Source organism: Sphaerodactylus townsendi, linkage group LG01, assembly GCF_021028975.2.
Source record: "Sphaerodactylus townsendi isolate TG3544 linkage group LG01, MPM_Stown_v2.3, whole genome shotgun sequence".
NCBI classification, from domain to species: domain Eukaryota; kingdom Metazoa; phylum Chordata; class Lepidosauria; order Squamata; family Sphaerodactylidae; genus Sphaerodactylus; species Sphaerodactylus townsendi.
The window spans coordinates 62,453,112-62,480,467 of NC_059425.1; the positions used below are offsets into that span (position 1 = coordinate 62,453,112).

Genomic DNA, 27,356 nt, shown 5'->3' on the forward strand with positions numbered 1-27,356 from the left:
AAATATAAAAACGTTAAAATATACATTAGCTACTAGGAACTAGCTTTTGAATTTGTTGTTCAAGACAGTTTGCCTATTGATACTTTGGTTGCCTGATACTGTATTTTTATGGATTTTAAAATATAACATTTGAATCTGCAGCTTTGTGGCTGCATAGTAGATTTTTCCCAAGGTTCATGAATAGTTAGTCAGGTAATTAAATATCACCAGGATAGCAGTAAAACATTCACAAGGTTAGGCAAAAACATGTGTGTGAAATAAACTCAGCACCATAGGCATAAGCAAACATCAGAAGATAAGGCTTTTGAAAAAATAGAGCTTTTATTTAAAATCACTGACAGATTAACTTGCTCACTGTTTATTCATATGATTGGTAGCCAAGCGATAAGCAGCACATGAAGGTCTATGGGTAGGGGGGAGGCTAGAACCCCAATCAGTGCATGTATGAAACAGCCAATTGCACTGTACCTTGACTACCCAACACAAGAAATAGTTGACCTGTTCAGTCAAAACTCCCTGCTTGTGACTGACAAACAGAATGTGAACTGAACCAGCAGGTATTTGAGAATCCCTCATTCTTTTCAATAGTTAAGAAGGGCTTTAACAGAAAAGTTCCTCTTTAACAGGAAAGTAGGCAGGATCCAATCAAAATGAAAAAAAATGCAGTAGGGGGTACAGAATTTAGTTTACCTCACTATGATGTTGATGCCTTTGAGATAGTTTACATACAGTTGTTATTGTAGTTGCCCAAATAGACAACACAATAATTAACGTGTTAACCCTTTAGGGAAAAAAAATCACACACACACATATACACACAAACACACACACAGACAACAATGCAGTGTGGTTTTATCAGGACTAGCAAAGTTGTCACAGTAGTAGCTTGCTTAGAATTTGTGATGACATAGTTGGTCCTAATATTTTAAAAAGTAGTAATATCACACTTTGCAGTTTTTATTTACTAGTCTTCCAGGAAATTAAAAAATGCTACCTGTGGCAGGGTTTTTTCTTTTTTTAAAAAATAAAATTTATAATGAGAAGACAATAAGCATAAGCAGAGGAAACCAACTGGGCTGTATACTAAAAAGGGCATGCTGAAACATGGAATAAGTGTTCCAATACAATCTCTGAAATTGCAAAGGTTAGAAACAGCGCTATAACATTTGTAACAAGTTTTCAAGTCTATATGAGAAGTAATGGAATTGCTTTTCAACTTAGAAAATCTTAAAAGCAAGAGTTTATATTCATCACACCCATTACAAAGACTGATGCCCTGTTAATTAAGTAAATTCAGAATGTCTCTTCAGTGCAGCACACAGACTTCTTCAGGATGACTGAAATCACATCCATCAATCAAGAGCTGGACATTCAGCTTGATATCCAGCAGTGAAGAAGAAAGACTAAGGATCACGAAAATGCTCATATAAAACTATTTCAAGGCATGGTTTGCCTTGCTCATGGAGAAAGACTAGGGCTAAATGGGTAGAAACCGCTGGAGTTATAAGTGGAAGGAGCACAGCTGTTTGGCATGTTCCCCTGCTGCCAGCAGTCCCTTCCAACCCTGAGGAAGTTGATTCTGGGGGTTGTGTGATCCATGCGGGTTAATAGTCAGGCAGATCACAAGGATTACAACAGAGAATGGAGATCAGTAAAATGGCCCTCCTCCTAACACTGATGGAGCTGTCACTGTAGTAGAGTGAGGATGGGGTTACTCCACCCCCTTTTTTAAAATTGCAGCCCCATTACCCATGCGGCTGTGAATCAATATGTTTCCCACAACCCCAGGAATCATCATTATAGTGTCAGAAGGTGCTGACTGATGTGAATTGACAGTGGGGGAGATGGCAAAAATCCATATCTGCCGACAGATCACTGAATCCAACTCAATGTGTCTGAAGAACTGGCATTTTCTTTGAAGAACAGTTGGTATAGCTAAACCAGCCAATTAATGCCCAGTTATAGTTTGCAGTTCTAGCATCTTGGATTTCTTAGCTGTCTTCTCCTTCAATATTTGATGTGAGAGTGTGTTCAAAAACCACTCCACATCTTGGTCATCTTCAGGCCACCTCAAGTAGTGGCCCCTTTGCATAAAGACTCTAATTGGCTGGTATTTCAGTAGCTGATACTGAGAAAGTGATCCTGCTACCACCACAATGAGGACATCCTTCAAATCATTAAAAAATCTACTCTGAGCAAAGTTAAAGGCTTCCACACACCAGCCGTCTTTGAGGAACTGCCTTGTGACAACACAAATAGTCTTTTTACTGTTCCAAATGGCATCACGAATGTTGTCTATATGATTCTCACCCGGCAGGAAATCTCTATGTTCAAAACAGAGGGTAAATCTGTTTTTGTCAGAGTATTGGGTATCAAGATGCTCTATCAAAGATTTTTGGACCCACTCAAAGTCTGTGCTGCTGTAGCATAGGTAGGCATCATATCTATGTATCTTTCCATCCAACTGTGGTTGAGGATCCTTGAACACTATTCTTCTTACAGTCTTATACCATACAAAACAAGTCCCTCTGAAGTGTGTTAAGACCACCATCACCACTAAGAACACTATCATGGTAACACAGGTAAAAATAAAGAGTGCAAACTGTACAGTCTCCAACATCTTGTCTTCATCACAATTATCTATAGAAAGTGCATAAAGGGAAACACCTGCTAGAACTGGGGGACCAAAACAAAACATTTCATTTGGTGATCCAGCTATAGAGACATTAGTTTGGTTCAGCCACATGATCAGGCTGCTTAAAGAACAGTCACAGTAAAATCTGTTAAAGGTGAGATCCAAATAGTCAAGAGTGGTAAAGAGTTCAGGATCTGGATAAAGCAGCTGGTTTGATGATAAGTAAAGTGTCTTCAAGGTCTTAGGGAAGGTACCATGAGAAATGTAAGTCAACAGGTTAGAAGCCAAGTTAAGTCTCTTCAGTGATACGAGGCCACTAAAGATGTTCTCTGGAAGGAAACTAAGATAGTTATTATTGAGATGGAGGACTTCAAGCCTGGAAAGTGCCTTGAATACATCCAAGCATAACATGCTCTCCCATATAAGCCTTAACATATTGTTGCCCAGATCCAAGTAGCTTAATTGATTGTTTTCAGGTATAGTATTATTGTATTTGGAGCAAAAAGATAAACGGTTGTATCTTAAAATTGCATACTGCAAAACTGGAAATTGGAGAAGTTTATAGAGGTAACTCAGATCTTCCAACCTGTTTTCTCCCAATTCAAGGAAGGAAGCATTTATAGCATCTATTTTAGATTCTAGTTTGTTGCCACTTAATAGAGCACTGAAGAGATTTGGTGGGAGTGAGTCTATAGTTTTTAGGGCATTGTCTCTGAGATCCAGTGACTGAAGTTTTAGCAAATATTTGAATGGGGCCCGATCAATCACACCAATATGATTATGTTGCAAATCTATAGAAGTTACATTTTCAAGTCCTTTGAAAGTGTCATCTAGCAGTTCACCAAGTAGATTATATGACAGGTTTAGAGAATTCAGGCTCCTGAGACCAAAAAATGCTGCTTTCTGGATCTGATTAATTTTATTGTTGTTAAGATCAAGCACCTCCAGAGAATGAAGATACTGAAATACATATGACTTGAGAGAGAAAATAAAGCCATGTGAAATATCAAGTAAACGAAGGCCTGTCACAGCAAGACCAGCAAATGTATCACTGTCTGGATCCTTGAGGTTACTAAAACCAAATGAAGCTCCCATGGTGTGAGAAGAGAGCATCAAAAACTGAATTGGCACTCCCTGAATAGCTTTAAAGAATTGCTCTACTATAGCAATATCCCAGCCATTACCACTGATGTCCAGTGTTTCAAACCTAATATTCTTGAAGGGATTACCACAACTTTGCCAGTCTACTGAATTTCTATTATACAATCGATTAGAAGCAAGTTTTAACAATCTGAAATCTTTTCCTTGAAAGCTCTCAAGATCTCCTTCACATATGATTCCAATTTGGTTTAATGTAAAGTCCAAAATCTTCAAGGATGTCAAGTTGAAAAATAAAGGGTGAGGATGAAGTCGAGTGATATCATTAAAAGCAAGATCCAGATATTCCAAAGAGATCAAATCTTGAAAGTAATATCCTTCCAGAATGGACTCTGTAAATTTATTATAAAACAACCTAAGTATACGCAAGTTCAGTAAGCCCACAAAAGCATCTGGGTCCAGATGAATCTTTTTATTGTAACCCAAGTCCAACTGCACAAGTTTTGGCAAATTTCTAAAAGCCTCCTTCCCTATGGTTACAGAGGAAACCAACTGATTGCCAAGGAACAAGTTTTCCAGTCTTTCCAGCAATGGGAAGGAGCTGACATTTACTTCCTGGATGAAATTGAAGTTTAGGAAGAGTGTAACAACATCTTCGGGGACAGAAGGAACATGAGTGAGATGGCACGTGTTATAGTATGCAATGCTTCTTTCCACTGAACACCTGGGAACTGCAAGTATCTCTTGGCGTACAAGAAATATTCCAGCAAGAAGTATCAGGTGATACAGCATCATGCCTTTGCCCTGTAGAAAGGGAAAACAATGGTTAAAATGGCTCTTGCACTTTCACACAGGTAGGGGGTGACTTGAGCTAGATACAAGTACTGTATTGCAAGAACAGACAAATATCTTCCTAGAGCCAACCTTGTTCTCAACAACAGCCTCTTACATATTTCTGAAAATTCACAGGTGAAGTATATAAGTGATGTCCCTCTGCCCTGCTCGTCTGCAGATTTCAGTAATCAAAGGTGTACCTGCCTCTGACCATAGAGGTTTCATTTAGCAATTATATCTAATAGTAGCTACAAATTATTCCCACTCTGTCACAAAACTATGAGAATTCCCTGGACCAATCACTGCCTCTCCAAATAACCTTGTTGTGTCAATCTCCAGACAGGGGTCCAGTGAAGAAAATGGCAACAAAGGAGGCAAAGCATCTCCTATTCTTCCTCACCAGGTGAGAAATGGTATTCATTGTCGGAAAATTTTTCATGACAGTTGTTTTGGAAGCTCTAAAAATCATTACAAGCCAACATGACAGGGGGAGGACAAAGCTGAAAACAATGTGAATTAGAGCTGGGCATTAAAACCTCCCAGGTTTTTCCAGATTCTGGTTTACTGGAGCTGAAAAAAATTGGTATTTCCAGTTTTTCAGGATTTACATACTGCTATGGTATGCGGAACCAGTTTTTATTTGGGAATCTGATAATATTTTGCTCCATGAGGAACTTATCCAAGAAGGTGGGGGCTGTTTTTGAAGCTAGGGGTACCAAATTTGCCCCACAGCTGCTGGTGCTTGTCCACAGAAGAAATGCCATGTTTGAAGAAAACTGGGCCAAGGAGTTTAATTCTATGGGCTCCCAAACAATGTGCCTCATCCATCTTCAATTGTCCCCAATGGGGAAAGAATCCCCAGGGTAAAAACAAAGAGGCATGCCTGTAGCAAGGTCAAAGTGTCCCATAAAACAACCAACAACGAGCCCAACAGACCAATGCGTAATTCAGGAATCCCAGCACAACCACAAGCCAATGTGGCAAGCCCAAATGAACAAATATAAAACCAGGTAATCTAACCAAAGAAAAACTGGGGGAGGGGGAACTTTTGCAGGCCCGACAAACCAGAGAATCCCAGCAGGATTTTTATTTTTTTGCCCAGAACCATGTGTTACCCAAGTCTCTTTCCTTTTAGTTTGGGGAATTAGCACAGAAACAGACTTTGCAATGCAAAGAGGCTGGGCAGGAATCTACACCGAAATTTTACAGAGGCTGCTTCCCTTAGAAATCTACATAACACCCCCCCCCCCAAATTTAGAATAAGTTTACAATTTTATTAAAGAATTAAAAATAATAAGAATACACAAGCAATTCTGCAAACATTCACGCAGAGTTTTACGAAGCCTAGGATTTAGAAACAGATGAACGATAGATGGGAATAGAGGAGTCCATCAAGGGGAGGGTGATATTTACTGATCTAGGAGAAGTCCAGAAAGGAAAGACTAAGCACCAGCACTATTTACATAAGAACAACATCAGGCAACAATGAAGCAAGATCTAAAGGTGGGACAAAGTCCACAGGTAAATGAGAGAGAGTGGCTAGCACTGCTCACAGGCAAAAGAAAGACATCCAAGTACAAAGAGACATGCCTTTTGGAGGGGGGGCTATTTATGACACTCCAGCCTATCTCTAAGCTGGATGGAGGGGGGAGTCAATTTCATCACTTCTGCAGCTCTACAGCATTATTTGGAGGCGGTCGCTGGTTGGTTGCAACAGAGCAGGTTAAAACTAAACCCATCGAAGAAAGAGATCCTCTGGCTGAGACATGAAGGGGAGGTTGGGGATTTTCAGCCACTGGTGTGGGAGGGGGCCTCATTGGCACCGGCCCCCTCTGTTCGCAGCCTGGGGGTCCACCTGGATTCGTCTCTTTTGATGGAGTCCCAGGTGGCCCATACAACCCGAGTTGCGTTTTTCCATCTCTGTCAGGCCCGACGGCTGGCCCCCTTCCTTTCCCATGCAACGGTCACCTCCAGGTTAGACCATTGTTATTCGCTCTACGCCGGCCTACCCTTGCACCTGATCCGGAAGCTGAAGCTGGTTCAGCATGCAGCAGCGCACTTACTCACAGGAGGTGCCTATCGCAACCATATTCAGCCTGTACTGTGCCAGCTGCATTGGCTTCCAGTAGAGTTCTGGATCATCCGCAAGGTATGGGTATTAACCTTTAAGGCTTTGCGCTGCCTGGGGCCCTCATACCTTCGGGACCGCCTTGCCCCATATGTCCCTACATGGCCTCTGCGTTCAGCAGAGGCCAATTTACTGGTGGTCCCCGGCCCCTCAATGATACGGCTGGCCTCCACCCGGGCCAGGGCCTTTATGGCCCCGGCCCCGGCCTGGTGGAACACTCTTCCACCAACTGTCCGGGCCCTGCGGGACCTTGGAGAGTTCCGCAGGGCCTGTAAGACTGAGTTATTCCACCGGGCCTTTGGGGAGGCCGGCCGCTGATTGTGTGCGCCCCTCCTGTTCCCTCCCTTTATCATTCTGGGAGTCCGTGACACCTATACCGTCCCCCTCTCTGGGAGGGGTTTTTTACTGATAGTTTTAATGCTGGACGCCATATGGTTCATACAGAGCACTGTAATTTTATATATTTTAATGATGTTAATGATTTTAAATGTTATTGTTATTGCTATATTGTTTGTAATACTTGATGTCCACCGCCCAGAGCCCTTAGGAGATGGGGCGGTTTATAAATGCAATAATTAATAAACAAACAAACAAACAAACAAATAAATAAATTTATAGGAAAAGTTAACCCTCTGGCTATGATAAGAGGGCTATTTTCCAGAAACAAAGCAGAGTTCTGTTCCCAGGCAGGAACAATGCTATGGAAAAAAGCTTGATAAGGTTCAAACCTGGGAGCACTCAACTTCTGATTAAGTCTGGACTGCACTGATGATATTGGAACCAGGGGCATTCTAAGTCAGAATCAGCCTAAATGAAGAAACTTTGGAAAGTTGATTGTTAAACGAAGAAACTTTGGAAAGTTGATGGTTCTTTAACAGTTGGACAGGAGGATTAAGATTAAATTAACATTTGGAAGAAAGGATTCAGGTGATCTCTCTGGTTTGAAAAAGACTCAGGTTGTGGAGCATTTGCATGTTCTTTGTGAGGCTAAGGACAGGTGTGCCTTCTCAAGGCTGCACTGTTGTTATCCAGATTCAAGTGGCTGAGTCTTCAGGGAAGGCATTATTTGCTGCTAAACATACCTGAGTTGTGAGGGAGAAGCATGTGTCAGGCCAAACCTCTCTTAGTATCAAAGTGCATGAATTAAGATTAAGATTAGCATCCATCTTAGTCTATGATGCCAAGACATGACTGGTAGAGCATTTAGAAATGTCTTACCCCCAGTCTTGCTATGGGTTTGCCAGGCAACACAAGGCAATCTATAGAAAGGCAACTGAAAGGACAGATCCAAAATCCCCAACACAAAAGCAGATTACAAGCCTTTTAACAATAAAGTAAGGTAAAGCCAAAGAGGAGAAATGTACAAATAAACCAGAATGCAAACTAAGCAAGCAAAGCCCTCCTCCCCCCAGACCCAAAAACAAAAGGAAAAAACTGCACAGTATGGCACTGCTAAGCTTGAAAATCCTAAAGTTAAGAAGTATTTTTTAAAAAAACTAAGCAGAGCCCCTCCAGGCCCCAAAAAATAGGAAAAAACCCACAACAGAATGCAACACAACAGCAGAATCACAGAAACCACACAGGAGAAAATAATAGGTCTTTCCAGCCCCCTCCCCCCACCACAACCCATTCCCAGAACCACAGAACAATCTTTAAAAAACTAATAATTTTTAAACTAATATTCTTAAATCAGGCAAGGATCTTCTTCAGGCTGGCAGGAGCAGCCTCAGGTTCCAGTCCAGATCCATTTACAGGCAGCAGCAGCAGCAGCAGCCGCCCTCCAGAGCAATAGCAGAAGCATATTACAGAAATATCTCAGTGTAATAAAGTTCAGATGCATCACAGGCCTGCTTTTATGCTCTTTGCTCATGCTCAGAAGGATCTGACAGAAAAGTACCTTTGTGCACTTACTACTTGCAGCACGCCTAAAAGAGTTTCTCGGCAGCGAGGTTTCCTCATGAAAGCCGGTAGGGAAAGTGTCCTGCTGCAAAGTGTCCCAAGTTGAGTTTTGTTCCCGGCCAACGTATTTGCCTGGCCATCTGATGCTGCCCTGGGATTCAAATACTTAAACAACTAATTCCGCCTTTCCACCCAGATGCTCCGGGGTGCTAAAAGCAAAAGGACTTTCAGAGCCCTTGGGGAGCCAGGTGCCTTGCCCCCAAGTTTTCTGCGACCCCCAGGTGGCTGCTCTCTCTCACCTTCTCACACTGCCCCCCTCGCCTCCAACTCCAGACAGGGAGGAGAGCTGAGCAAACCAGGAGCAGAGGTTCTGGCTTGGCTCTCCTCCCCACCAGAAAGTAACGCATGCCATCTTTTTTCATTTCCCTGCAAAGGCAAGGGAAAAGGTTATTCTTTCTCCACTTTTGGAAACCTCGTGGATTCTCTCATCTGTGGTACAGTGACTTTGGGAGTAGGAAAAACATGTGCACAATTGAGAATTTGACCTGAATGTAATGTATACTCATTGCAGAGCAGACTACAAGTACATAAATGGCCTATGAAAGAACTACTGTCAACTACTGATTAAGCAAGAGTTCAGCTCTTCCTAATATGCAATCCTATTTGCCTGTGAGAAGAACTACCTCTTTTCTCTTCCTCATTTTGCTTGGGAAATCCTCAATGGTGAAAAAGGGCAACCCTTGGAGCCCCATCACTGTTGCTAATGTGCAATTTCTAATAACCAGCTATATAAAGGGGGATTCTCCAATGTGTATTCAGCAGAAAAAAATATAAAAAACATACCAGTAAAATGGTGGGGGGGCATGTTGGCTCAGCAATACCAAATGTGCATCCCTAATGTGGATATACAGGACTTTGGAAGGAATGTCACTTAAATTCTCAGGAATTAATGACACAACTAACAGTATCGATAATAAGGGGCTGGGAGATAAACATGAAAGTACCTACAATTAGACAATGTTCCTTTGTCATGCACTGAGGTTTAAGGAAAGTTAATAAAAAGCATTTTAGAAACACCCCTGACCTGGAAAACCCAAAGTGACAACAACAACAACAGCTTTATGTAAGTAATTCTCTACACAGAGCTCTGCCATCTTTAAACATGTCCTTAAAATGGCAACTCTTAAATACAGAACATTTTGTCAATGGGATACTTGCCAGCTAGAAGTTGTCCATTTGCATAGCTTTTAAATTGGTGTTCCCAAGTTTGGCATAGTCAATCACATGCTCAATGTAGAAGTTTTATTTATTTTATTTTATTTATTTATTATTTCATTTTTATACCGCCCTCCCCCGAAGGGCTCAGGGCGGTGTACAACATCAACAAACCATAAAAACAAAATACAAAGTTAAATTAAAACTTAAAATGCAGCATTCAATTATCAAAACTAATTCAGATTTAAAATAGATGGCATCCAGCTATTAAAACTCTTCTTAGAAAGAGGGACAGTGGGTCTCAGAGTGTTTCTCAGAATGTTTTGGGCACCCACATCAGCAGCTGGTCTCCCCAAAGGCCCGGTGGAATAGCTCAGTCTTACAGGCCCTGCGGAACTCATTAAGGTCCCGCAGGGCCCGGACAGCTGGAGGGAGAAGGCCATAAAAGCCCTGGCCCTGGTGGAGGCCAGCCGCATCATAGAGGGGGCGGGGATGACCGCAGAGCGCAGGGACCGACGTGGGACATATGGGGCCAGTACTTCTTATCAATGTATATGAGGGAGAGTGACTCAGCAAGCCTGGACACTGGAGGTGATATATGTCTCTAAGAGTATGTTATCTCTTGGTGGGATGTTCCTCTCCTTATCTGTACCTGAGAGAGGCCCTCTGACCCCTCCTCCTTCCCTCTTAGTAGCCATTGCTCTTTGTCACACTTTTCCACATGGACCTGCTTCAAGTCAGATGCTTCTACAGATCTCTCCTGTGGAAGCAAATATTCCACACTTGTACTCACATGATGCCAGAATAGTTGACCACTTGTATAGGGAAGTGTATTCTTTAGATTAGGATTTCTGTCTTTCTTTCAACTGCAACAAAATGTGATCAGAATCGACTTAAATAAATGCAAGTTTTACTTTTTTGCAATTTTTCTTCTTGGAAGGACTGATATTAGGGCACTCGATATCATGCTTCCATGACTAGGTAAACTCTGCTATTTTCACCAATATACCCATATTATATTATGATATATTATATTATATTATATTATTATACCCATATATTATGATTACAGCTGGAAAAAAATGGCTGAAGACCAGCAAAAAAACTTTCTATATGCTTCCGCATAATAGTTTTCAAACTTGAATGTGTACTGCCTAATCCCTGCAAACCATTCCATAAATCCAATTCATAGAGATAAAAAGGAAACCTGGGACCTCAGCCAGTAATCAACAAACCATTCAATTTCATGAGGTATTGATACCAAATAACTAAATTGTTGTAGCGTACATAAAGGCTGCCAGCACTGCAGATTTCTGCTGAACAAACAATTTGTCTATTTTTTCTTAATTACTAGGAAATGGTAACATATTTTGAAACACTACAACAGAGTTTCAATAGATCGGGGGTGGGGGGGTGAAGTTTAAGAATGGATCTATCAAACCAGATTTCATTTTTTCCAGAAACAAGTAACAAACAATATTACACAAACAAAATAGTGGCCTACTACAAATGTCATATTTTTTTACCCTTCTGGTGCAGATATGATCTAAGACCTGAAGGAAACATTGAAGGCAAGACCTGAAGGCAACTGTGGGCATCTGATGAGCTCATATTTTCCCTCCCTTTTCCCTTTTGCTCAGGATTCAGTCGGTTTGCCAGGGCAACTGTCTCATTTCTTCTGGAAAGGATAGTCACCAGTATATGCCCATCAAATTTCCCATGTATTGCCAAGATTCCCCAAGAAGATCCTTTCAGTTGCACTGACCTTCTGAGAGTGCAGAATCCCCTGTTCTCACCATGGCATAAAATATCTCCCCACTTCAGTTTGGTAGTGAGCAGTGTGGGTTGGCTCCATACTCGCCGTTGTGCTTTTGAAACTGCCACAATTCCCCAAGAGAATCGTAAATAGTAACCCTGCTTCCGACAGTTAATGCTAGAAAAGCTTCAGCCCATTCATGCTACAGAACCCCATATTTCAAACAGCAAACTGTGGCAAGCAACTGATGGACAGGACCTATAGAACTAGTGTAGTTCACAGCACAAATGTCCCAGTGTCCCAGGGGAGGAGGAGAGGAAGCACAATAAACAATACTTTGGGGCTGGCAAATACCTACATACAACTTCTCCTTGCCACACAGACCTGACTGTCAGTTCACTGGTCCTGTGTGTTTTAACTGCTGGGTAAGTCTAAATGCCTTTAAACTGATAAATTGTTTTAATCAATTTTATCATTTTAATCAGTTTTAAAGTTATTTAATTTATGCCTTCACAACTTGATCGCTACATGACATAGTGCTGTGAACCCACCAGTCAGTATAGGTATTTTCTCCACTTCGAAACTCACAGATAGCGGAGCTAATATCTCTCCCCGCTAATTCCACCAATTACCAATATAGATGTAGAAGTGGGTGACAACATTCCTGTGATACCAAAAAACAGCAGTGCTGAATTAATTAAAAGAAGAGGAACATGCTGTTTACTCATCCTGAAAAATTCACACACACTATTTACAATAGGAACAAGTTTGACAAAGTCCAAAATTGGAACTCAGCACTTTGCACCACAGGCAACATCAGTTTTATTCCCCCAGAAAAATAAAGTGCAAAGTATGTTAGAGCAGGAGTGTCTGTCCTCTGTTTCCCCCAGTTCCACCTTTCATTCCTTCAGCAACAACAAGAGAATGAAATCTGTACCTGAGGATATACCACCAGTGTTGAAATTCTTTCTCAGTCAAGGTTTTCCAAGCAAAGGATAAACCACAGGTACACATGGGCAACAACGTTACACAAAAACCAGTTTTTACTGTGAGTGGAGGTGCAGTGAGTCAAAATCCTTCCAGGTAGTGCTTTCTCCTTCTCACAGTTACAGAGGATAGATCAATCAGGTGCTCTAAATTCCCACCTTCCTTTTTTTTAAGTATCTAGAACAGGGGTAGGGAACCTGCGGCTCTCCAGATGTTCAGGAACTACAATTCCCATCAGCCTCTGTCAGCATGGCCATCATGTGCTGGTACCCCCCACCCCCCCCCCCCCCCACCCCCCCCCCCCCCCACCCCCCCCCCCCCCCACCCCCCCCCCCCCCCACCCCCCCCCCCCCCCACCCCCCCCCCCCCCCACCCCCCCCCCCCCCCACCCCCCCCCCCCCCCACCCCCCCCCCCCCCCACCCCCCCCCCCCCCCACCCCCCCCCCCCCCCACCCCCCCCCCCCCCCACCCCCCCCCCCCCCCACCCCCCCCCCCCCCCACCCCCCCCCCCCCCCACCCCCCCCCCCCCCCACCCCCCCCCCCCCCCACCCCCCCCCCCCCCCACCCCCCCCCCCCCCCACCCCCCCCCCCCCCCACCCCCCCCCCCCCCCACCCCCCCCCCCCCCCACCCCCCCCCCCCCCCACCCCCCCCCCCAGGCTGATGGGGAATTCTGTAGTTCTTGTAAACATCTGGAGAGCTCAAAGAGACTTCCCTACCCCTGATCTAGAACCTTCCTTGAAGAGATAGGCTTTGGTTAGCCTAGGGAGGAATAGAGGTCAGGGCTCTGCGGGGCGAGTGAGCGAAGTCCCTTGTGACCCCCCTCCTCCACCATGGAGGGCCGCCAGCATTTGGTGGGGGGTGGAATGCAGTGGGGATCTCTAACCCCGCAGCACAGAAACTAAAGGGGGGGAGGTGATTGGCGTGCTGACCCCGGCTCTGCTGCCAAAGCTCCCTGCCAGACCTTGGGCCAGTCAGACGCACTCGTGGCCTCAGCTACCTTACAGGATCATTGTGAGGATAAAATAGAGGCAAATGTGAGAAGGTAGAGGAGGCTGCCCATGGAGCCCCCCCCGGAAGACTCAGTTCTGGCCCCGGGGTCCATTTTCTGTCGATACGTCTGAGGCCATTGTTACCTGCAGAACTGCCTCACCGAGTACGTGCCCTGTAGAGAAAGTTATGATCAACTAACAACAATCTGTTGGTGATCCCCCTCCCATAAGCTATCTGGCTGGCCTCAATCAGGGCAATGGTGATTTCAGTCCAGGCCCCAGCCTGGCGGAGTGCTCTGTCAGATGAGTCCTGGGCTCTGTGGAACTTGATGCAATTCCACAGGGGCTGCAAGACTGAGCTGTTTTCATCAGGCTGATGTTTGAGGAAGCAATGGTTTTACCATCTAGCAGTCTCCCTTTCTCCTGCCCTTCTCCTCGTCCCTTATTTTCCAGTTTTATGCTGATAGCAAATTTATTTTAGCTTACTAGAGTTTTTATCGCCACCTGAATGTACTGCTATAGACAGTTTTAGATTGTTATGGACATACTGTGTTTAATTTTACTGTATTTATTTCATGTTGGAAGCTGCCCTGAGCTCACAAGGGCAAGTACAGCCTACAAACAAAATTAGATGAGATGAGATGAGATGAGATAGATAGATAGATAGATAGATAGATAGATAGATAGATAGATAGAGAGAGAGAGAGAGAGAGAGAGAGAGAGAGAGAGAGAGAGAGCAACCCTTTTTCTTATATCTTTGTGGAGTGGGGAGAAGCTACTTATCTTTTTTTTAAAAAAATGAAAGCTGGGAATTCAAAGAACCTGCTTGATCTATCTTTACAGTAGTACATAAGCATATTGATATTTTAGTGCCATTGCTTTAAAAAATTCTGCCATGTTATCCTCACAACAACCCTGTGAGGTAGCTCAGGCTGAGAGTGTGTAATTATCCAAAGGTCACCCACATGTCCTAAGGGCAGGAAAGAGGAAGAGCAGGAGAGGTTTAATGGTAACTATAGTCCATGTCATTGAATGGTGGGCCCGGAGGTGGGTGGGACAAGGAAAACTGACATGAGGAAAAAGGTTGCTCATAACCAGCTTCCAGAAAAAGACTGGGGTAAAAGCAGTCTCAAAAGAAGCGGTAAAAATGCGGGGTGGGGGAGACAGCAGTGTTTTGTAACAGCACAAAAGAAATGCATACAGAAATCAGCTATAAACCAAAGCAGTATGAGGTCAGAACTGAGGGGGGGGGAGGGGGGAGAAAGCAGCAGGCAGACTTGCCACCAGTGACTACATGTTGAAACAGGTTCCTGCTTGGGAAGGTAACTGGACCAGGAATACCAGTTGCTGCTGAGTGCAGCCAGGACATCTTGCTCTCCCTTGCACTTTGGAATCTATCCTGAAATTAGCCTCACAGCTAAATTTCTATCCCAACTGTCAGAGCCCAGGCAGAGATGGATCATCACTCAAGCTAGATGTAATGCATTCCCCTCTGCTGTTCTTAAGGGCCGACACTTCAAGATAGAACATGTTCAGATTGTCACGATACTGTTGAGGCCCTCGAGCATATTATGTTTTCTTGCCTGAGGTATGCGTTACCTAGACTCTCCCTACTTGTCCCAGCTCTAGGGAATAAAAAGAGTTGTTTGGAGCATTCACTTGCTGAATAACGACGGCAGGATAACTGGAAAAACCGCTGAATTTTTATTAGAAGTGCTCGAGTCAAAGACATAATGGAAGCTTGATCACCTCTTCTTTACCAACCTTACATGCTTTGTCCAGTTTTATGTCCTGTTTCAACACCCGCTCTGTCCTGTATTTTTGCTGATATGCCTAATAAAGGTCAGTTGAAGTTGAAAGTTGGTTCTTGCTTTGTGGGAGCATGCTCTAGCCATGAGAAATTGAATGCTCTTCAGAGGAAGTGCACTTCTAAGAAACAGCTTGTATACCAAGTATGACCGACTGCCAATGCTGCAGCAAAGCAACTCCACTCACAGTCATAGACCAGCATTCTAGGAGGAGCCTCTAGAAATCTCCATAGAGGGAAAGGGGCATTTCTGATCTTCAGGACCCATAGACCCATGGAGTGATGCAAATAAATTCAGTTTAACACACACTTGTTGATTAAATCTAAATTGGCCTTCTTTAATGACCAGCGTCTAAAGTCCATTTCTTACCAGATGATAGTGAACTTTTTCCAATATGGGTTGTACAATTGTTAAAACAGAGGAGAGAACATTTGGTTTGCAAGTGGTAAAGAGAAGCTAGCTAAACTAAAATCAAACAACAAAGCAATATAGCCTTATGGACCTCCCCCCACCCCAACCCCGCAGGTGAAATGAGAACCGACCACATCAAAACTGGGGTACTGAAAAGGGAAGAAAAGACACACATTCAGTGCAATGTGGATGAAAACATATGCTGGTACTTAAAAGGGAAAACTCTTTAAATGCTTCCCATTTAATGGAAATCAAATTCACACATGCTAATGTTTTCCCATGAAGTCTGATTTATTTAATCACTACATTTGTATTTTGCCTTTCTTCCCAGAGGCTTACATCATTCTCTGCCATTTTATCCTCACAACAACCCTGTGAGGTAGCTCAGGCTGAGAGTGTGTGATTATCCAAAGGTCACCCAGTGAGCTTCCATAGCTCCAGTGGGGATTTGAACCTAGTCTCCCAGATCATGCCTGATACTCTAACCACTGCACCACACTGGGGATACAATCCTATTTCTGGCCATTTTTGGGGAAAACCCCCCACTTCATAGCTAAAAACAAGATATTAGTTTTCTCTGGCTTGCTGAAAGAGAAGATAATGATCCAAGGACAATGATCTGAAATTATTTCCAAGAAACATAGGTGCTAGAATAGTTATTCTAAAGTGTGCTCATTACATACCTATTATTAAAGGACACATATTCATATGGTTAGAACTGAATGAATTCTACAATGTCCATTAAAATAAGTCAAACTTATATTCCCACTAGTTTATTATAGTTTATTCTGACTTGCAGTGCCTTTCTGTCAGAGAAGGGAGTTCCCCAAAACCTGCTACCAAAGATCCCCAAGATCAGGGATTAAATTTGGACCTATTTTCAAGAAAACTGGGTGCTCTACCAGGGACCGTCTCCCCATAAAGCTGCTGAACTACAGCATTCTCAAGGCCGTAGTAGGCATACAAGATAAGCACAGAAGCACAAAACCCTCACAAAATACTGGGTGCAGAATGTAGCTTTCTAAGTGTTCCATAATCAGAGCAAATTTTCTAGCCCTCATGGTTGAGAAGACACACTTGTGCTGGCAATGTCTGCGTGAAGCTTATTCCCTTTAACCTCATGGGATGTTTGTAAATGAGCCATCTGATTCAGCTGTTAACTAATGTTTTTTTAGCAGTACAACAATGTGGGGTGGAAGATGGGATTGGTGGGATTCAAATAATTTAACAACCGGTTCCTGTGGTGGGATTCAAATAATTTAACAACTGGTTGTTTACAAGCACCATTTTAACAACCGGTTCTGCCAAAGTGGTGCGAACCTGCTGAATCCCACCACTGGGGCTGCACCATAAGCAACTCCCAATGCCAAATTGCCCTTCTAAGACAGCAAATGTGTCCTGATTAACTTCAGTTGGAGCATTTTTTGCCCCAAACAATTTATTCTGTAAACATTTACACATATTCTCTTTTGCTTGCCTCTTGGTCTCCAAGGGCCGGGTGCCAAGGTAACTCTTTTCTTACATTTCTGAATTGGTTGCAGAATTGAGCTTTTTTTGACAGAGAATTTAATTACATGGATGCAGAATTTCATTTTTATCTCCAAGTTTACACACTCCAGATCAAATTATATCAAGGACATTGGCCCAAATTCAACACACAAAAACATGAAATTCACAAAGTACCTTGCTTTCCAAGGCAAGAGGCCACTGGAGATCACCTCAAGCTTTGAAAATAAGACGGATCTGTGTTAACCATTTCGAACCAGAAATTAATTCTTGGAAAATAAAAATCTCAGCAATAGGGAGCTGAACAACACTTTTAAAGATAACAGACCTTTATTTAATTGCTGTTTCCAAAGGACCAACTGTTCTGGCTGAGAAAATGTCTTTTTATATATAAACATGTTAACAATACTAGGAAGTAGATCTTTAAATGTGCCATATGGGAACCAAAAGAAACAAATTTACACTTCTCCCCTACGAAATGCAAGGATGTTTCCTCTCAGTAATAAGTTGAAAAACCAGTTAAGATCACTCTCCGTTGTCCTTAACCATGAGTGGGATCTAGGTTTTTTTCTTTACACTTTAATGAAAACAGACTTGACAACAGCTGCACTTTTCTAAATACTACATTAAATTTTCATGTGTTTTAACAAATTTAGCCTTATGATAGATTAGGCCACTTTAAACACTAAACACTGTGAGAATGATAAATTAAGCAATTACCCTCAAGAACTATTGCAAAATAGACAAGTAGAGGTCTACGGCTAATCCTACTTAAAACAATCATGTTTTTGAAGTCTGCAATTTCTATTTTACCTCATACTAAAAATGTGACTCAATGAGTTCAGCTCAATTCAGCATATTTATCTTATTTCCGCTGTTTCTGATTTTGCTTTAAAAGCATTAATTCCTAATGTTGTAGCACACACCTAAGGTAAATCTGTGTTTCTTCTGCTTTTGCCACATTCAACTGGGTGCATAAGCTACACTTTCCCACATGTTCTCTTCTCCTACAAATATTTTTCTAATTGCCTACAAGAAAACTCAATTATGGTGAAGGTAGGAAACAGTACACGCACCCCATAGAATTAATTGGACCCCCCCCCTAAGCAAATCAAGATACTTGCAAGAGAGACCACTCAGGGAGAGTAGATGCTTCTACACACCTTCTGTGAGGCACCGCCTAGAATGAGCTCTGTGCTTTGCTAGGTGGGCTTGGATCCTATGACAACCTTACCTCTCTCCAGCCAGTACACAGGCTTTCTGCCACTGTGGTACTGACTTCCTTTGCCACTAACACTTTTACATCCACAATATTGATATTTTTTTAAGGAGTCCTGACCTAAGCAGAAGTTAAAGGGATATGAGCACCACACAGAGGAATCTGTTTTCCATTTCCCCCCCAACATTTTTGAGGTAACCTGAGCCCAAACAATTCCGAGCCACAGAGGTGAGTGCAGGGATTGGCAAAGCCACCCCCCATTCAGCTCTTCTGCCTCCCCTGCCACATCTGAAGTCTGCTGAGCCAACCCTGGCACGTAGCTCTACTGGCTGCCCCATCACCTCTGAAGCCCAAGAGGTGGTGGGGCAGCTAGGAAGCCCACTTGGGCTTCAGAGACAGCGGGGGAGAATTGGCTGAGCTGATTCCTGCACTCAGATCTGCTACCTGGGCCATGGGAATAGCCAAAAATCAAAATATTTTTTGGCTTTTTGGGAAGGGGCTTCAGATATTCAACTCTATCAGGATAGCACTTTTTAAAATTTGGTTGAACTCCCCCAAAAAGCCGAATGGGGGAGGGGGGGCTGGGTTCAGCTCAGCTATATCTGGATGCACATCCCTAGTGTAGAGTTGTTTTCTGTTGCTCCAGAAGGACAGACCAAGAGTAACAGGTTAAAATTAAATCAAAGAGTTTTCATTTAAACATTGGGAAGAATTTCCCAAAAGTTAGAGTGGTTTCTCAGTGGCACAGGTTTCCTCAAGAGGTGATGGTCTCTCTCTCTCTCTCTCTCTCTCTCTCTCTCTCTCTCTCTCTCTCTCTCTCTGTGTGTGTGTGTGTGTGTGTGTGTGTAGGTTGTTAAGCCTAGGGCAATGCCAACCACCACATTGTAGTCAAGAAGCAATTTTCTTCCAGGCCAGATCGGCTAGGTATCCTGGTGGGTTTTTGCCATCTTCTGAGGTCACTAGGGATTGGATAGGGAGATAGTTTATCAGTTTATTTATCAGATTTGTATTAAATGATCCTGGAGCTTCCATCAGACACTATGTTTCTATGTTCTGTGTATAATACGTGTGTATATATATACACTTCTAAATTTCATAAATATAACTAAATGGCACAATTTTTCATCGCAATTAAGCTACAGAGAATGCACTTTATGTTGTTCTATTGAAAATTTAGGTTTGCTAGAAAAGTCAGAATTATATTTCAAACTTCTGTTTTTTTCCAAATATCATATTTTCCCTCAAATTCTATAACTCTACTCACACACACAGGTCAACACCAACTATCCTTTTTTCAGAACCTGGTGGTTTCCTTAGATGTCCTGGTCAATAGCCATATTCCCTCAATTTATGTAACCTTATTTATAGTCCACATTTATCACTTGGACTCAAGGCAGATTACACAGAATAAGTGAGTATAATTGACAGGATTGGATCTCCAATAAATGAAACATTGAATGAGGGTTGTACAATCAACCCAGACGTCTAAAAGTAGAACTGAAGCAAAGCTTAAGTATTAATGTGACACATTAAATAATACAAAAATTACACAGGAGGATCCTCGTTTTAATTTACTACACACAGTAGTATACACCATCATCCCTACTAATTTATCCAAGTAACTCTGTGTACCATTTCGTACAGCACAACAAGTACTGCTTGTGTAGAAAAGCCCCTTAAATAATTCAGCTTTGTATAGTTTATAGAAAGCCAGGAGACTAGGACCACATCAGGGATCCATTCTATCAGGTGGGGGCCACAATTGAGAAGGCACAAGTACAGGCAATTGTTTATTTTACCCATTTGTGGGCTGACACCTGCAGAAGAGTCTGCTCTGATGAGTGAAGCTGTCTTGGTGGGGCACAGGGGAAAATAAACACAATAAAATAGCGGCCAAGCCATTACCACATTGCGTGTCAATAAATTCAATAACTTAATTGTGTGCTGTATGAAAAAAAATTTTTTGTCTGTTCTGGATCATCACTTTCACTAACAGATCCCAAATACTTTAAGCTCCATGTCCATGACAATTTTTAACTTTTCTGCATCCCTCCTCTAAAGTAACATTTTTTTCTGATGGGGTAACTAGAAATACACACACTATTCTGAATTCAGGCAAAGATCTATTTAAGTCTGCATGATACTCTATTTTCAATCCCCTTTTTAATAATCCCTTAAGGGGAGGGTGGGTTATAAATTTAATATAATAATAATTTAATATAATAATAATAATGCCTTTTTGCACTACCATGACACACTGAATTGATGTTTTCATTGATGGTACACGCACCTGTAAGATCTTTTTCCCACCAGATCTTTCAGAATACAATAAGGTAATTTATTTCATGCCTGGCAAACTGCAGCACATTGTGATTTGTCACAATCAGCCAACAAGTCAGTCACGTTAAAAACTAACAGAACCCCTGCCTTTTACATTATTCATTCTGTTTGTATCAATTAACCGAACTTGCTCATCATAAGGAACAACTGCAATTTTTTTCAGAGATGACAGGTAGCTATGCTATTCCACAGAAAGTTGTCAAACACAATAGCTGCATGTTATCTTTTATTAGGAGTAACCAATATATCCCAAAAATTCAGCAAGCTTTCAAGTCCCCCCAAATTGTCCATCAGATGGACTATAATCGGGGAAGGGGAGGATTTGTTTTGGCTAACACCAAAAACTACTGGGAATAATATCTTGAAACCTATTCAGCACCCATGTAATCAAACTCTACAATTCACCCTTTAACTGAAGATTCTACAAACAGCAAGCTAGAGGTTTCTTCATCACTCCCTACTTTTTGTTACTGAACAGATGAAGAGTTCTGGAGAACTTTGGTGATATTTTATTTAGTCCTAATAAAAAGGTATTACTCATCTGTAATTTTGTATACTACCATAATTTTTTTCTGTACAGTTCAAGCATTACTTTTGGTTCAGGCTATGGTAACTGATGTATGACTTGCAATAAAGTATCTTTCCCTAAACAGAATGTCAATAGAGGAACTGGTGATGTATCCTCCAATAGGTATTTATCACAATTAACAACATAAACCTCTTGAAATAACATTTCAATGAGAATCAAGAATGGCAACAGTTTTCCTATTCTGATAAGCCATTCACAGAAAATAGGAATGTTTGGGCTGGAACAATGCCATTTATTAATCACATCGTACATATAATATTATCATGAACTCTAATTGGACTGACAATACATGGCGGGTCTAAGAGTAAATAACAACAAGGGAACAGTCACATGACAAAACATCATCACCTCATTTCCCTTAAAACTGCATTAGAGAAGCCTGAAGCCTATAAGGCCAGTGATTCCCAGATGGTGGACTGGGGTACTACAATGGCCACCACTGGGCGGGGCGGGGGGGGGGGTCATCACATAGTTGTCACAAAGGCAAACATTTATTGTAATGGAAGCCACAACATTAAGGTTTTAGATGAAGCTACCAAGTACAAATATCAGGTCTTCACCCATTGTAATAAAAGATGGCATGGAAGGGCAACAGCGTATATGGTATTTAACAACCACCAAACTGCAATCTACTGTCCCAGAAATATGCAGTTTAAACTAATGCCACTGTTCCGCTTTGTGGTCTCAAACTGTGTGACAAAGCACTTTTCTTAAAGAATATTTGCTAACCTCAAGCTCACCCCATGATTTGCCAATACTACAGAATGTCATTTTAAAAGCGGAAGTTCCATGAGTCAAGTATACAGAAACTCACTTACTTAGACCAGGCAGTCATGCTCCCAGATAAAAAACAGGCACTTTCTTTCCTTTCTTTTCTTCAGCTGGTCCTTGCCTAAGAAAAACGCTACCCATGTTCTGTGATTGGTGTCATGGCCCATCTGGAGCAGGGTTTCTATTCTGTCCCCATCCAACCAGAGAATAGTCATTTCGTTGAGCCTTCCTAGCCTTTTTCCCGGAATAGCAGAGTCTAAAAGCTAAAGGATGCGGCCATGGCCTCAAGAGGAGGTCTGTGGCACCAAGAGAATGCCTGCTTCAACGATCACTACCCCATCGAAATCGCAAACCCGACAGCTGTAAAGTTCTCCCCACCCACTCCCTGACCACAGCCCCTATCGCTATACCTTCGAGGAGCATCAACGCGGGGTCTGCCACGTCCTAAGGCAATGCTCAGCAGGAAACCCGACGGGACGGCCTGCAAAAGTGGCTTGCGGACAGCCGCCTCTCACCCGTCCCGCGCCTCAGCCTAGTGGACCCCGAGGAGAAAGGCACACGCAGCCAGCAAGGCAAAAGCCTTCCGACTTTGGGTGCGACGCCCCATCTACGCCCGCCGTTTTCTAGCACTTGCAAACACGGAGTAACAGCGCACCGCCCGCTCCTCCTCCCCTAGCGTTACAAAGTCACTTTTACGCGGAGTTGTTCTGTAGTTTCTCCAGATCCGCCCCCACTCTCCCCAGCATTACCGGGCCTCGCAGCTGTAATCCTGACAGGAAATGTGCAGATTAGCCCGGTTGGAAAGCAAGGGCAGTCCCTCGTTGCAGAGGCAAAAGGATCGTCCTTTCGTTTAACAGCAATCATTTGAGGAACTTTTCCAGACTAAGGTGTGTCATAATGATGCGCTGTTGTTTTCCGGTCGCAACTAATAATCCGCGAATGCATCTATAGCGAGGTGTAGATTTCAAGATCCTAGATTAGCAGTATCATTTTGATACTGAAAGCCTAGGCAGGCTCAATTAGATGGAAACCTCAAAGGGTAACGGGATTGACTTCTTCTGAGTTCCATATGCATACCGCTGCAATCTGTTTACCTACGTGAAAATAAGTATCACTGAAATCAATGCATCTCCAAAAGAACGTTGGCAGCTATTAGACTTACGGCGGTCTACACTGGATCATACCGCCAAACCCAGGAAAGACACCTGATTGCCAGCCTACAAAGATCAGTTCCCTGGAGAAAAAGACTGCTTCAAACAGTATGCCTCTGGTCTGCTAATATTTCTAGGTTAAGTCCCTGTCTAAATTCTCCTCTCTTCAGTTGCCACCAAGGACGTGGTAAGGGGGGGGTCTCGGGTTCAACCCCCCCATTACATGTACAAAGCTCTGCCCCCGCTTCGTGTTTTTTTGTATTTTTAAGGTTTTCTGTTTTTTGTCTGCAGGGGGTGCAGTTTTAGGCTAGCAGCACCAAACTTTCAGGGTATCTTTAGGAGACTCTCCTGATGATACTGCCCAGGTTTGGTGAGGTTTGGTTCAGGGGGTCCAAAGTTATGGACTCTCAAAGGGGGTGCCCCATCCACCATTGTTTCCAATGGACCTTTGAGGGTCCATAACTTTGAACCCCCTGAACCAAACCTCACCAAACCTGGGTGGTATCATCAGGATAGTCTCTTAATTATATCCTGAAAGTTTGGTGCTGCTAGCATAACAATTGCACCCCTGACAGCAGGCACCCCCCAAATTTCCCCAGAAGCTCCTTTTAAATCCACCCCCTTCGGCATGGATTTAAAGGGAGAATCTGAGGTCCCCAGTTTAAACATTGAATGTGATGCTGTTTCAGGGTGGAGGAGAATCCACCCCCAAACAGCATCACTTTCAATGTTGTTTTAACTGGGGACCCCAGTTTCTCGCTTTAAGGTGGATTTAAAAGGAGAATTTGGGCTCCCTAGTTTGAACACCATTGAAAGTGATGCTGTTTGGGTGTGGATTCCAGCATCACAGTGGCCACCCATGGGGGGGCACAAAACTCAGATTTTCCCTAGCTAGGCATCTGCCTGGAGGGGAGGGAAGAAGGGACTGCCGGCTGCTGGCTGGGAGCCCAGCTGGTGTGGGGCGTGGCAGGGAAGTCTGCCGTCCCCAGCCTCGGAGAGCTGCTTTTATAAGCACTGAGGCTGAGGGTAAGGCTTGGGATGGTGTGGCCATGCCCCCGGGGGGGTGGGGGTGTGGGCGTGGCCATGCCCCCGAACCCCCCCATAAAAATCTATACCTACGTCCCTGTTTGACTCCAAGAGCAAGTGGCACTACTGCGGGTTTGATTTCTGATTACTGTGAATGGGTCTATCAGGCTTGCTTTAAAGTGGGAGCTGGAAGCCCCAGTTTTTTCAAATGGTCTTCTGAGATATATGCCATGAGCCAAGCAGAGGTGATGACCCCTCATAGCTAAAGAGAAGGAAGAGAGAGAGAGAGAGAGAGAGAGAGAGAGAACAGTGGATCAAGTATGGAAGTTACAGAAAGAGAAACTCTTGGCTAAGGACCCCTGACTATTCATCATCATGTGACTGGTCAAATTCATAACTGTATTTTATTTTTACTGAATTTGGGACTTTGCACTATTTCCTTTGTTTTTAGTTGATATCACAGGGCTTTCTGCACAACATATAAATACTCAAGTTCACTGTGGTAACCGTACATAGAGCTTTGGAAAACAATTTTAAACCTGCTATAAATATGGTATGATATATTATATGAAGGCTTGAAGGTCTGATACAGTGGTGAGTAGATAATATTTCCTCCTGGAAACTGTGGCACCCCAAACATATTTACCTGACAGTAACCTCTACTGTACTCCTACTATACTCAGTGTGAGTACCTTCAGAGCCAAAGGTGAGCATGACTGTATCATAATTGACAGACCTACTTTGTGTAGTTTTCGTACAATGGGTTGCTACAATGTACCATGACCACAATAATTGTTGATACGCAGTTGATAAGCAGGTTTTAAAAGGAAAGCAGTCAATGTAAATTCTTCAAAACCTCATTAAACTCATTTTAATTGGAATCTAGTTTCCAGGAAGCTCTTTTACCAGCATAGCACTGAACACCTGCTCTCTGTCAATAGAAGTGGAACGTATCAATGGTTTATCACCAGGAAAAATAGAAAAAATAGAATACTGATGGCATGCCTATCTATGGCGTGACAAAGCTAAAGCCAATGAGGATTTTAATAATGGCATGCAAGAGAGGGGAGTGCCATTCTGAGAATATGGGACAAGTTGGGCAGTCCAAACCAGATTTGGGGGGGTGGGCTGCACCGCAGCTGGGGGCAGTGGCAGGACAAAGGCAGGGCAGCATTGCCTGCAGTGGAGCTCCAGGTGGCATACCAAGCAGTGGAGAAAAATCCCCCCATTGCCACCTGAACAACTCCACAGGAAAAATAGATTTAAGCAACATGTTATCATGGTGTAAGTTGGAGGGCTATGCTGGGGATGTTCCTGGGCCAAAAGTCTGGTGGAAGCCAACTACTATTGACTGCATCACTGGAACCACCCCTAGCCCATCCCCAACTGTGCTGGTGTTCTGTTTTATGCTAGTGCAGCTCTGGGGGCAGAAGCCTGTTCTGGGTTGGGAGCCACAGAGCTGTGTGGTGGTCACCCTCCATGATTTTGCCCTCTCCATTGCCGTAGGTGCCACTTACACCATCAGGGTGAGCAAATGTGCTGGAGCAGGTCCATGCCTCATCCAGGACCCACTTCATATTACTCCAGTTCTACATTCTGTCCACCAGCTGCCCATCAGTTACTGGGCTCAATTTTAAGGTATTGGCTGTTACATATAAAGCCCTTCATGGCTTTGGACCCTCATATTGGTGAGACTGTCCCTCCTCCTATGTACCACCATGACAACTTTGTTCATCTGAGCGCAAACTTCTGCAGATGCCACCCTGAAAATGGCAAAATCAAATCACCGCCTCCTCCATTTTGGCCTCCACCTTATGGAATTGCCAGCCTGATGAGGCCAGGAATGCTCCTATATTCCTGGTGTTCTGAAAATTTTGCAAAACTGAATTAGGTAAGAGAGGTTTTTATGAAAGCACTGTAAAAGATTCACAAAGTTTCTTACATATGTTATTAGGGACCCTGGTCTACTGTTTTGAACTTATTGAAGCTAGGATACTACTATGTAATTTTGGTGTCATTTAATGCGTTAAGACACTTTGCTTCAGTTCTGTTTTTAGATTTTTGATTAGTTCTACAGCTTTAATCCTATTGTACTGTTTATTCAATATCCCATCCTGTTGATTGTATCCACTCACTCTATATAATCTGCTTTGAGTCCAAGTGAGATTATAAATAAATAAACAAATAAGCAAGCAAGCAGTCCAAGGAGGGGGGCTGAAAAACAGGGCTGAATGGAAAGATTGACAGCTGAGCGCACATTTGGTTCACTAGTATGTACAAAGAATGTGGGCTTTCCACATTGCTGAGGGACTGTCTGTACTATACTACTTTTGTCTTCACCCAGTGCCATTGCCCTGCTTGCTGCACCCATTGTGTTGAGCCCTACAGTTGAAGAAGCAGAAAGAACCAAAAAAAAAGACCTTTCCTCAGCAGCCTACTACAACACACACATCCCGCCGCCGCCTTTGGCTTATGGGGGACTCTTTTCGACTGAATGCTACATGCCTTTCAAGGCTGCAGTAAGGAAGGGGACTGAGTGTTTTGCTCAATTCCCCCTCCCCTCCCTTACATGCCTCCCTTCCCTCCATCCTCTCCCTTGCATGCCACCCCTCCCTCACTCCTCTTCCCTTGCATGCCACTCCTCCCTCCCCCTTCCCTTGCATGATATCACCTTCCCTTCTCATATATCACCCCAAACAGCTAACTAACAGAAATATCAGTGGTGTGTCTTTCAAGTTCAGACATTTTCCAGGAATCATTACTGACAGCTCAGAGCTCTGGGAAGAATTAATGTAACCTCAAGGTGACTTTTTTCAGTCATTGCCTGGCAGGGATCCCACAGGTTCAGCTTTTCACTTGACAAAACAACCCAATTTGGGAGATCAAGGTTCTCATCCCAACTCAACCATGAGCTCATTACATATTTTTGTGAAGCTTCTTGAATTAACTCTTTAGTCCTTGTTCTCAGCCAAAAGAAAGTCCAAGTATGTGTA

General features: G+C 43.2%; 1 protein-coding gene across 3 annotated transcripts; it reads right to left on the reverse strand.

The window, feature by feature from the left end:
• Nucleotides 1-233: 233 nt before the first annotated feature.
• On the reverse strand, nt 234-23,001 carry TLR5 (toll like receptor 5). Of its 3 annotated transcripts, none has more exons than XM_048503338.1 (2): nt 22,936-23,001; nt 234-4,537 (listed from the first exon to the last, which is right to left on the reverse strand). In XM_048503338.1, exon 2 carries the CDS (start codon nt 4,526-4,528, stop codon nt 1,949-1,951), a length of 2,580 nt encoding a protein of 859 aa, XP_048359295.1. In that variant the 5' UTR covers nt 4,529-4,537; nt 22,936-23,001; the 3' UTR covers nt 234-1,948. The 3 variants fall into 3 exon arrangements, with proteins under 3 accessions (XP_048359295.1, XP_048359214.1, XP_048359373.1); XM_048503257.1 differs by lacking the exon at nt 22,936-23,001 and adding an exon at nt 22,597-22,797; XM_048503416.1 differs by lacking the exon at nt 22,936-23,001 and adding an exon at nt 22,234-22,330.
• Nucleotides 23,002-27,356: the final 4,355 nt, after the last annotated feature.

Coding starts and splice junctions, on each gene's coding strand:
- TLR5 (XM_048503338.1), bottom strand. CDS start 4,528: ATGATGCTGTATCACCTGATACTTCTTGCTGGAATATTTCTTGTACGC.